This window comes from Helianthus annuus, chromosome 14, assembly GCF_002127325.2.
Source record: "Helianthus annuus cultivar XRQ/B chromosome 14, HanXRQr2.0-SUNRISE, whole genome shotgun sequence".
Classification (NCBI taxonomy): Eukaryota; Viridiplantae; Streptophyta; class Magnoliopsida; order Asterales; family Asteraceae; genus Helianthus; species Helianthus annuus.
In genome coordinates this window covers 62,532,230-62,545,488 of record NC_035446.2, presented here as the reverse complement: position 1 = coordinate 62,545,488, position 13,259 = coordinate 62,532,230, and the positions used below count along the sequence as shown (strand labels likewise).

Genomic DNA, 13,259 nt, shown 5'->3' with positions numbered 1-13,259 from the left:
CCTTAATTTTTGACATTATATCAGTTTGTATAACATATAAGGACATGTTAAATCATGTCCAACCCGTCATTTCCTGCTTAGAGCTCGGTTCGCAACCGAAAGTTAAACAGTTTGACTTCTACTTTGACTTTCGATTCTGACCCATTTAAGTTAGTTTAGCTACGGATTTGTAGTTGCTTTATGATCATATTATTGTATGGAATAACCCTCCGAGCTTATACCATTTGATCATATCGTTTGTCGGGTTCTTATGCAAGTTCACCTAATATGCCTAAATAATGACTAAAGTACCCTTTTGCGCATAGAACAGTTTTGAAACATAATGAACATGTAATCTGAGATTGAAACTGATGTAACAATATATTAAACATTTTTTTGGCATATTGGACTTGACATAGACTCATCCGATCACTCGATACCGTCTATGCGCGTACGGTTGACTTATATAACATAGTTTATATAAGTTAGCCGAATCGGGTCAAAACCTTTCCAAATCAGTTCTAATCAGAATGTAAGATTGTTTGACCCGTATTATACGAGTCATTGTACTCGTGAGGGTGCAAACCACAATCTATCCGGTCTTCGCTTAATCTAGCAAACCGTACTGATTTTGTTATATGTGAACCGGTCCAGGTCATATGACTTGAATAAGACCCGTTAACATTCTAATGGATCATAGTTCCATCCATTCCAGACTAGGAGCCTCCATTAAATTGGACTTGTGTTAGTTGTTTTGATTAACGGTTGTGCTTATATATCTTTCATTGTAAAGATAAGCTTAGGTAAATACTCTTAATCTATTTTCCTTATACGGGTTTGGATTACGGTAAAATTATTTGCCGCTTGGTTGGGTATGGGATCAATGACGAATGAGTCCAAAATCCAAATAACCCGTTTTAATCAGTTATGCTTGATAACTTAAACATTGCAAGTGGCCACGACTTAAGCGCGGGGTGTAGGTATACACCTGACAGACGCTAATGCTATTATAAAATATTTTTACCCAAATGGGTATTAAAGTGGCGTGTCGGTTAATCATGCATCGGCGTTTAGTTTCGGGCCCCATATGTATTCAAACATGTAATATTGGTAACAAGAGATATTGTCCCAAGTTATTATGAAAAATGATATACCAAATGGTATAAAAATTGTTTTGAACAGATTTTCAAAACGTATCGGTTAATTGTATTTACCAGTAAAAACTGACGTATTTTCAAAAGACTAAGCGCAGGTTGGCAAGTACGGAATAGGATGGAGCTGCTCGGTGATTGCATATTGGAATTTGTGACTCCATGTAAAAGTCTAGTAGTCTTTTTGTAATCATTTTTTTTTATTTCGATCCGCCTGTGGATCTTTTGAACATTTGTATTTTGTAATCATTATTTTATAATCCCAAGACTTTCGTTGTGCTAAATGTGAATATCTATATCAATCGTCACGCATAAACAAAGTCCGAGCCCACCAGGAAATCAGGGTGTGACATTTACTCTATAAAATATTTTTAGATCTTTTTATGAAATACAAGAATGTCTTATGGAACCGAGACTCCAAGCTATAATCATGTTAGATTAAGGATGTTCAAATAGCCCAATCAGAGATAGCTCAAAAAAAAAAAAAAAAAAAATCGAAAATAGGTTGCTTGAAGAGAGGTTGGAAATAGCTCGTTCAATGATCGACTTGATTGTGAACAACCTAAGTTTAAGCTTGACCGTGTCTAAAACATCCGAATTAATCTAAAGAATTTCATAAAATAATATCTAAATTTATTTGAAGTTTTAATTATTTATTTATATCACTTATAAAAATTCCATATATATATATATATATTTTTTAAAGTTTTAGTTATTACAATATTTTTCCGATCCTTAATGTTTTTCGTCTGAATTATCAAGTGTTGGATGTAAGTCGTCGTAGCTTCGTTTAGCAGCTTTCGTTAGAAGTTGACTCTTAAAAGTTAAAACTCAACTATAAGTCTATAATAATATATTCGCCTTTTCAACTTTAATATTTCAAAGACGACATTTGACAAAGTCAATTTAGATACAATTTAAACCAAACGACAACGTTTTCTCATATCCACTTTCACATGTCCACACATGTCACTTTTCACAACACTATAAATACATATCCATAATGCAACTAACTAAATCAAACAAACCACCATGAAAACTTTAGGAATAATCATTTTTGCCGGAGTACTTTTAGCCGGAATCCAAAACTCCGCCGCCCAGAACTGCGGTTGCAGTCCAGACTTATGCTGTAGCCGGTTCGGTTACTGTGGCAGCGACGAGGCATACTGTGGTGCCGGCTGCCAAGAAGGGCCATGTTTCTCGCCCCCTCCTACGAATGATGTTGATGTTGCTAGCATAGTGACAGATGCATTTTTTAATGGTATCATTGATCAATCAGACGCCGGTTGTGAAGGGAGAGGGTTTTATTCACGTGCCACCTTCCTTGAAGCCCTTAGAAACTATCCCCAATTCGGTAGGGTTGGTTCTGAAGAAGATTCAAGGAGGGAGATTGCAGCCTTTTTCGCACATGTTACACACGAAACTGGCCGTAAGACCATTCTTTTATCGTAGTTACATTATTAGTCATATCTACACACACAAATACATATATAGGTTTGGGAAGCGGTACAAAAAGATTTTAACATACAAAGCACTAGCGTTATTATTACTCTACGGTTTTAAAGTACCGTAATACTTTGAAATTGTAGAGTAATAATATAATTACGCTAGTTTAAGTAGCGTAATTATACTTTTTAAAAATAACCTGTTTGTATTTGATTAATACTAATGTAAACTTTAAAATAATGTTACTGCCTTTTAAATCATTTCGAAATACTCTATTAACTTATACACAATATACTTATATTTAACCGTCACTTGATATATGTACTATTTAATGTTTGTATATAATTTTACTTAACCAATGAATTATATCCAGATAGTGATCGAGCAAGAATTTTTTTCACCTAGAGTCAATTTTTTCAGTGTCCCAACTTGTATTAACTGAACGTCAAAATATTTGAATTGGGTTGGGTTTTTTATCACTTAACTTTCAATCAAGAACTAAAAATAACTAAAGTTTCATGTTTCAGTTAAGAACAAAAAAAAAAAAAAAAAAAAACTACGGGTCGCTAATCTTTCTATAACATATTTACACATAGAAGGAGAAAAGTTATGGTGTTGCTTGACTTCGTTGGGGATAGTGGAGTTTTGTAGTTCTGCTTAGGACCTACAACAAATAAAAATATATGCTATTGTAAAGTTTTTTTAAAATGCAATAAAGCTTGGTTGAAAAAAGTTTTGCTTGAAACTGGTAAGGTTGTAAACGAGTTGAGCCAGCTTAAATTATTTTATTTTATGTATATGAGTTTTAATTTTAATTGTATTAAAATTAAAAATATTCGAGAGATGGTTAAAGTGTTAACATTTCAATTTTAATTAATCAACACGCATAAAAAATAGTGAGAAAAGAAACCAAAATATAATATTTTTAATATACCTTCAAGTCTTTAAAATATTAGAAAAAATACAAATAATACATATGTGTATGCTATTTTTTGTTTTATTTGATATGTTATCAATATTTGTAAAAAAATAAAAAAAAATATTTAAAAAATTTAACGAGCTGACTCGAGCAGAGCTTGAGCTCGACTTTTAAGCTCGATAAAATACACAAGCCGAGCTCGACTTTTATTAGATGTTCTCTAAATTAACTTAAACGTCCTCGTATGATAGACTTTTGCTACATTAATGAGATAAACGGGCCTTCAAGGGATTACTGTGACGAAAATGATACTCAAAATCCGTGCAACCCAAGCAAGGGCTACTTCGGGAGGGGGCCAATCCAATTGTCATGGAATTTCAACTATGGTCCGGCCGGGAGAAGCATTGGGTTTGACGGATTAAACAATCCTGAAATTGTGGCTACAAATCCAGTCATCTCATTTCAAACTGCCTTATGGTATTGGATGAACAATGTTCAGCCGGTCATTGGTCAAGGGTTTGGAGCTACCATTCGAGCTATTAATGGAGCATTGGAATGTGATGGTGGCAATCCAGACACTGTAAGTGCTCGTGTACGTTACTACACTCAATATTGTAACCAACTTGGAGTTGCTCCAGGCGATAACCTTCGATGTTAGGCCATTTGAAATGTGCGATTCTATCCCTATATGGACAATAAAAGAATAAACTTCATATTTATATTCATATTTGTATACAATCTTTATTTGTATTTTGTAGATGTTAAATGGACTAAGGTCTATATACATTATAAGTATGTGTGTGATACCATTGATTTTGATAGAAATGTTTAAATGTGACATTCTGTTTTGTTTTAAAACATCCTTTTTCTGGTTATTGATATTTTATATTCCAACAATTTTTTAAAACTTTGAGTAAACTGTAATTTTACCTCCTGAGGTTTAAGGCAATTGGCATATCTACCCCCCCTAAGGAAATAATTGCAATTTTACCCCCCAACGTTTGATGTTATGTGGCAACTTTACCCCTCGGCGTCAAAGTTGTTAACAGATCTGTTAACTATAACTTGAAATGACTATCTTACCCTTCCATTTTACCCCCCAACATTCCTGTTAAGTCGCACAATTACCCCACACTGGAAAATTACTAATTTGTCCTTTGTTATTACCCCCTGTACTTTGTGTTAAGACACAACATTACCCCCTGCAATTTCCAAAACCCTTCACGCTAAAATCAGAAACCTGTTCTATGATTCTATAATCAAAAATCTGAACCTGTTCTATGATTCTATGATCAAAAATCTAAAACCTATAAATAGCATCAAGCAAACCTGTTCAAAAATCTGAAACCTGTTCAAAAATCTGAAACCTATAAACCATGTATCAAACCTTCAATGTTTGCTTGTTCAATGTGTTCTATACTCAAAAAATCAAACCTGTTCAAAAATCAAGCATACCTGCTGCACTAACAATTTCATTCAATGTATCTGACCATGTATGGAACCACTACTGCTCTGACCATGTATCAAACCACTGCTACACTAACAATGTATCAAACTGTGACAACCCTCACAAAACCAGGTATCCGTACAAATTGATTAATATTTAATTAGTGCTTAATTACTGTGCTTGATTACAATTATGAATAAACTGCTTTTTGATTCTGATACATACATACTCATGCATCATACTTTATTACTGTCACTCCATCTATTACACACAAACAATAGTGACAAACTTGATGCACAAAGCACAGTTAGCACAGTGAGCGGATAACCCAGTAAACATGCTGACATTGCCAGCACTAGACAGACATTGTTTCTGAGGCCAGTAAGAGCCGGGAATAGATTACTACACTAGTAGTGAGTGTAGGGAGGTGAGGATCATAGAACGGTGTCACTAGGTGATAGTTATAGTGACCGGAAGTGCCTAAAACATGCTTTAATTACGAAATCTGCACTAAACACAAAAATTTCAGCATTTAACAATGCTAGTAAAGTGCAAAAACTTGGTAAAATAGTCCTAGACACTTTCCAAAGTGTTGGAAATTTAATGTGTCACTAAAAACAATATAAAAGACACTTTAAAGTTTTATTTAGCACTTTAACGGATCAACATCCAACCGAACAACCGGACTTTACCCGGAACATAAAAATATTGCCAAACACATAGTTTTTACTTTTCTGAGCTAGTTAGGGTCCCCGAACACCCTAACACCCTTTATATTACATAACACACTTAATATACTAACTTTATCATTCAAATCAAACTAAATGGTAACTAGTTCCCTTACCACCCAACCCCATACCAACCCCCCCCCCCCCCCTATGTCCACGGTCCCCAAGGGTGGGACACACCCTTGTTTCTTTTTATTTTATTATTGATGTTGTGGGATAATTAGACACATTGTATGTTGGTTAAAGATCATGGGTTATAAATAAGACATCAAGGACCAAGCTTCCCACTTACAAATCACCCACTCAAACTCGCTCTCTCTCTTCCCTCCTACACCCTCACGGCCGCCACCTTCAAGCATACAACCACCATCATCCAACCTCTATACACCTATTTCTCATACATACAAAGGAGCAGGGAGTCCTACAAACAAGCTCGGTGCTCTCGGAAGTTCAAGAACCACTCTCATTTCCTTTTATCCACCACTTTTACGTCTTGTTTCTTCCCTAGCCTTGTGCTAGTAGTAAGTGCTTCTAATCATCATCTTGATCTTGTTTATGGTGGTTAATAGTTGATTTAATGGTTAAAAATTAAGAAACACTAAAGAACTTACATTAAAGTCTTGAACATAAGGTGAATAGGGTGGATAAAGAGAAGATATGTGTGTAAATCATGTAAATCTTGTGTAGTTATGATTATTTGATGTTGTTTGTTACCAAAAGTAGGATGGATCATCATCTAGACATACTAGATCATGTTCAAGAACATGAACTAGTAGGATGTTAGTGTTAGAAATATGAAAGATGATGAAACCATCCACCATGAACTTGAAACTTGAATAAACATAATTTTTCTTGTAAAATGAAGTTGTAAACTTGTGGATCTAAAGATCTACAAGTGGTTTTTGGGAAGAACCAAGCGGATATTTTATGAACTAGAAGCATTTATAGTAACTAAACAAGTGTGTAAAAACTTGTGTAACAAGGAAATTTCATAAAGAAATATTTTTGTGAATCTTGACTAGAAGTTGTTAAACTTCAAATTCTTTAAAAATAAAGTTTTCAAGAAACTAAACTTATTTTTAAAGATAACAAAACCTACTAAATGTGTTAGTGATTTACTACATATTTTTACAAAACCTTCAAGTTCATGAGTTTATGATTTAGTCTTATTTTGTCAAGATTAGTGGTTAAATATTGTATACATTGTTGATTGATGATTGTTGATTGGTTTTTGAAAAGAAAATGATATGTTAAAAGTATGGACACCTCCATTTACAGAGGAAACTCTGGCGAAATTTTTCCAAAAATATAACACTTAGAAATATTTTTCTAACAAATATTTACAAATATAATTTTTAACTTGATTTCAAAAATAAACTTCGCCATGATTTTTATTACAAAATACCAAGTACCGGAGATGAATTTTCGTAAATAAAACTTGTTAAATATATATTTAGAATATATATTTTATAATAAGACGCTTGTGTGATTATGTGATTATTTTGTGAACTAGATATATATTATTTTTAGGGTAAAAATAATATAACAAAAAACACCGTGAAGATACTACTCCAAAATAATACCAACGCGCTCACAAAATAAATATTTAAGTTATATAAGTATCGTATACAATGCGAACTTTAAAAATGTAACTTATGTATTTTTCAGAAAAATACTCCTATTTGTATAATGTTAGTGAAATATTATTTTGGAAAAACTTATGAAATAAAATATAATATTTTTGGGAAAAATATATATATTTTGGGATTAAAAGCATTTTAGACAAAGTAATTAAAATATATTTTTCAAGTGAGACTTAAAAATATATTTTCGAAACCATAAAACACACATGTATTATTACCCCCATCCTTGGGAAGGAAAATACGAATATAAAATAATTTAGAGGTGTGAATACGAAATAGTTGTCTAACTATTTCCCAAAAACGTTAAAAACTTTAAGCTAAGGCACGGTCGTCCGTCTAATAGGCGTTAGTACGTGTAGGTCATCACGCTGCAGATTGAGTTGGAGTTTGACGTTTCACGAGACGCACTTCTGTGAGTTCATGTCCCCCTTTTTCTCTTTACTGTTTTCAGTTTTATACTTCGGGGGTGAAATACATGCAACAACTATTACAAACCTTTATTACATGGTATGGTTAGCGTAGGGAGGGTTTATACTACTAGATCATGTGAGGGGTGGGTACAACACTCGAGGCCATTAATCCTCTTTGTAGGACCGAGGGACACAAGAGTGATAGATCTATTTGGGTGTAGCGAGCCCACACCTGTGAGGCCGGGGAGGCCCATAGAGGTGACTGTGTCTTACAGCTGAAGCCCGGTACAAATTTGCTAGGTTTGAGTTTCCCTGCACTTTCTCACACATACCAGTGGCTTTGCAACCCATTGGTGATCTCTTTTTCCTTATTGCTACATACCAGGGACTTTTATACATACTTTAAAGGTTTACTCATACTCACTTTTACATGAACTCGCTCAACTTTTTGTTTATTTTTCAAACTGCATGTATTTCAGGAAATTAAGGGATCTGGAAAGGTATGCTATGTTGTCAAGCTGCGTAGGAGAAATGATGTCATCCGAGTTTAGGGATTGTGACTTTTGCCTGGACGAGTCACAAGTCTTAAACTATGTTTTTATTTCATGTCTTATGTTGTAATCCGTTGCATATGTCGACTTTTTAAACAATGTTGTCATATTTTACTTTTTAAACTTGAATTAATGGATGAACATCATGGTTTTATTTTAATATAGCATTGATGTGATTATGCTATGGTATTAAGAAGTCACACCAAATAAACCCACGCTTCCGCAAAGCCAGGGTGTGACACAAACCACTATCAAACCTCTGCTGCACTAACAATGTGTTCTAGAATCTGATTAAGCACACTCACATTCACTTCTGCACTAATAGTGTGTTCTAGAATCTGTTATGACTATTAGCAGCAGCAGCTAATAACAGCAAGCAGTTGAAAGACTTTAAACAGGTTGTTGATCAAATGGACTAACCACTGTCATCAACTGCACATTTTGATCAAATGGACAAAATGTAATCCTAATCAAACATCAGACTTCACAACTACACATTTTGATCATGTAAGATCATGTAACTGTCATCAACTTATCAAAACATCAAACAACAAACTTCAACTCTGCACATGTAACTGTCATCAACTATGATCATGTAACTGTCATAACTAGGTACATTTTGATCCTAACCTGTATCAAGAACACCAATATACCATCATGAGAGTATAAGAAAGGCTTATCAAGAACACATTACCTGTAAACATTGGTCATAACTAGGCACATTATAAACATCAAAAGATCCTAATATATATACAATTAGATTAGTATTAAACCAAAAGATCCTAATATATTAAACATCAACTACACAACCATTTCCTGCTGAGGGGGAAACTGGAAGTGTAGGAAAGGGCGGCCTCGCATTTTCACAACCACGGAAACCACAATCGATTAGACTGAAAAACGAATCCTCATGTCCACTGCAAACACATTAAGATCGATGTTCAATAACCCCTATTTTTTACTTGTTCAACCTGACATTACTATAGTTGTTCGATTATACCTGACTGTAGGATCGTTTCCAGACCCAAATGAGTCGATCAGAAGAGTTCTAATCAATTCAAGAGGCGGAAACTAATGAATTGACTTGGAAACAGCTTGATTCACTTCTAATTGTCTTGATTTATTGATTTGACACGATTACAGATCAAATGACACGTCGGCAGCACTTCAGTACCAGAATCTAATTTCGTTACAAATGAAATCAGCACAAGGGTATATATAGTGGTGTAATTTCGCATGGAATTACATGAGGTAATCCCGTGAGAAATTACCAAATGTGATTTCGTGCGAAATTACCAAATGTGATTTCATGCGAAATTACCAAATGTGATTTCATGCGAAATTACATTATCACACTCAAACTCTAATTTCTCGTACTACGTGCCCTGATCTAACATTCTTAATACAAGACTCGATATAAGACGAAGTCGACAGACGTATGCACCAATAGACCCCCCTCGGATGTTGACGAGTCTTAAGTGTCGAGTCTTCACAAACTTCAGTCTTTATTAGTCTTTTGGGCTTCTTCCAAAATATCTGACACTGTAAGTATCCTCAATCTCTATCTCTTCTCTTTATCATCTAATCTCCCCCTCGGATGTTGATATATCAATCTCTTGCATCTTCAGACTCCCATTTACTATCAAACTCCCCCTTGAGTTGTGCTGGGATTGTAGACTAGCTTTCACAGAATCAAGATCGAGACTTGGCTCTCTTCTCAGAATCAGAATCCTGGCTAACCTGCACATCCTCTCTCTCACAATAAGATTTACAAATTTAACAATTTGACAAATTTTATTCTTTGATTACCACTTGTAGAAGCAACGCTCAAAATGATTTAATATTTAACAGTATCTGATGACCACTTGTAAATATAACTTTCAAATAAACTCTTCCCAAACCCGTTCATCATGTTTAGCATTTAGAATTTTGAAAATCAGCTTTTCATCATCAGTTGTCGAAAATCTTTTTGTATTTTTCAAAAAAATTTATGCTAAAACACTCTGAAAATCTTTTTGGATTTTTGGTTATAAAGAAATGCAATTTAAAGAAATATTTACAGACAATATTTTTGTGAGTTTGTGTAAGAGGATCATATTAGTTTTTGAGACAAATCACTAACACCGTTAAGCTTTTAGACATTTTAAGATCTAAACGATTCACGTAGATTGTCAGTATACAGATCCACTTAAATTTTCACACAAAATTCAATTGTTCCAAGATACGAGATTAATGTTTTAAGCACTTAAACTTATTCGCGTGTCCCACCTCAGAATATACTCCCGTATCCAGATTTCTATATTCAGTCTTACAGGTGAATGTACACTAATGATATCTGTAAACGGGTAAATGCGAGACCGTGAGAGCTCAGGTTAGAACTTCCGTTCGTACAAAGAGATGACGACTTGTCTTTAGGTGTGTCCCGTTTGGGGATCTTTTCTTCAATAGCACATGATTAGCATTTTGCAATGTTTCATCATTTTTTATGCTGAGGGCTGGCTTTAAGATTAAAGCTTATGCAAAGTATTATACGAGGACTAGGCTATTGCTCCTGCAAAATCAGAAGTCCTGGTATAATACCCCAGATATCATCATGCGCAAAGACCTAGTATGTCAGAAACAGAAAATATTTCAAACAAGATTTCGGGGGTTACCCATATATCCGAGAGATGTTCCCCACGAGATAAGTAAGTATTTGATTTTAAATTTATATCTCGAAAACAATCTACTGAATGTGCAAAAACCTACTGACACATCCTCAGTGAGACCGTTTATCACATTTGAACTTTCCAATTCTTTAGCGTGTTGTGATAGTCCACTGATGTACTATCATTTCCTCTTTTTCACAACAAGACTCTTTTTCATTTTATCATGTTTTTGGATTTTTCAAATTTTCTAATGTTTTTGGATTTTCTGAAATTTCTTACTCCCCACTAAATTCAAAACCATCTAAAGAAAATTTGAAAACAAACTATACAAGTAACGTGACAACTGATTCGAATTGCTTCAATTCCCCATCCTCTTGGTATAAACAATCAGAACTCCTATTTACAACAAACTATTTTCCCATTAAGATTTCAAAACACTTAATTTTGTTTTAATCAAAATGGTTTTTCCGGAAAATAAGTTTTGTTGATTTTACCACTTGTAAAGTTGGGGATAACTCATCACTTTGTTCTTCAACCCTCTTGAAAGAAAGTTAAATCAAGTTCAAATGAATGACCTTGATTAACCACTTGTAGGTAACAACCCACTTTTCTACCATTTGTAGAATTCAATACCACATTTAGAAAGATGCTGATTCCTACTCCACACGTACCATCCTGGGAGTTCCGGCAAGTCACACTTGGTACAAAGTTTAACATTCTTAAGAATTTTTCACAAAAACAAACAATTTAAAAATGATGCCGATTAATGCTCCACGATTACCCACTTGGGAGCTCCGGCAAGTCAGGATTTTATGTAGAAAATGCAGTCACCCAAGCCTGACCAGCCTTGGGTGATTTTGACACACATCTATCCCACCATCTTTTCGATTCATAGAATTCTTTTGTGCCTTTAACCTTCCAATCAACCATCTTCCCGAAAATATGTTTAACATTTCCATTAAAAGCTTTTTCATTATCAAATTCTCTCTTTTTAGTAAAGAATTGATTAGAAATCTCAAACCTACCTTTTGATTTCAGATTTTCTGCCCGTAATGGTGGAAAGTTTTCATTGTTCAACCCTGGAACGGAATTCTCATTCTTTTTCTCAACAAATGACTCCTCTGATTTTATGGAATCAGATTCATTGTCAGAATTACTCTCAAACTTTACAACCCATCTTTGTTTGTTTTCATCGACTTTTCTTTTGTAAAAACGTTTCGAAGTATCACCAACTTCAAAAGTCGATTTATCAAACATTTTGCATTTTTCTTTTAATTGTTCTGATTTATCAACACATTTCCTTCTCACTTCAGAGTTAGAAGAAACTCCCTGTTTTGAATAAATGGATTCATGGCAATTCCAAGCAATGTGTCCAGCTTTTTGACATTTAAAACAGGTTCTTCTGTCAACTCTTGGAACAACTTTCTTCAAATTCTTCTTCCTTTCAGCAAGAAACTCTGGATTTGACTGTCTCCAGAATGGTTTCTTTTGCTCTTCCTCAGAACTTCCTCCTGCAACAAATTTTGTTTTTGGTTTATAATTTTTCTCATTTTTATAATTTTATGAAGAACTAGAACCTAAACCTTTCTTTTTGAAATTACTGTTATGATTTGGTTTCTTTTGAAAACCATAACCATAACCGTAACCCATTTTCTTGTTTACTCTTTGTTGAATTCTTGAAGAAGTGTACTTATTAGGTTTTTCATCAAGATTTAAATCTTTTATTTCAGAAATATTAATTTCTGTTAATTTGAAAACCTGTTTGATCATCTCAGTTTTAACACTTCTTATTGGAAATTCCTCATCAGAATATAATTTGTCTGAATCACTCAAAGTATATGCCACTTTGAATGGTTCATCATTCAAATTAGATTTTGATAACAAGAATTCTTTATTGTAAACCCGCTTGACTGGTGAACTCGGACTCTTTTCTGACGAACTCGAACTTTCAGATTTAGACTCCGATTTTGACTCTTCATCCATATCCAACACTTGATCAACCACTTTCTTTAACAACTCAGACTCATGATCAGTGTCAGACACTGTGAATGTGACATCAATATTATCTGGTAACTCATCAATGGTTTCAGACTTTAACTTGATGTTGAGAGCCTTATTTAAACGTTCCTCATTTGGCTTTCTGGGAGAATAACTTTCATAGATCGGGGGCGGACACTTGTTATATTTGACACTTTGTTTCTTACCAGTATCCTCTTCCTTCTCTTTATCTTGAAACGCTTCTAGACCTGCAACAGTAGGATAAACTCGATCAATCAAATAATCACATGTTGTATAATTCAACAACAAACGTTTGATTCTTTCACTCTCAATTTTCTC

General features: G+C 34.1%; 1 protein-coding gene across 1 annotated transcript; it reads left to right on the top strand.

Moving 5' to 3' along the window:
* Window positions 1–2,133: 2,133 nt before the first annotated feature.
* Window positions 2,134–4,261, top strand: LOC110885786 (endochitinase EP3). Its single transcript, XM_022133496.2, has 2 exons — window positions 2,134–2,559; window positions 3,747–4,261. Exons 1-2 carry the CDS (start codon window positions 2,163–2,165, stop codon window positions 4,151–4,153), a joined length of 804 nt encoding a protein of 267 aa, XP_021989188.1. The 5' UTR covers window positions 2,134–2,162; the 3' UTR covers window positions 4,154–4,261.
* Window positions 4,262–13,259: the final 8,998 nt, after the last annotated feature.

Bases quoted from the DNA above. Each gene is read 5' to 3' on its own strand.
- LOC110885786 (XM_022133496.2), top strand. From the start codon at position 2,163: ATGAAAACTTTAGGAATAATCATTTTTGCCGGAGTACTTTTAGCCGGA. The intron at 2,560-3,746 runs GTAAGACCATTC...CTCGTATGATAG, and splicing joins TGTTACACACGAAACTGGCC to ACTTTTGCTACATTAATGAG.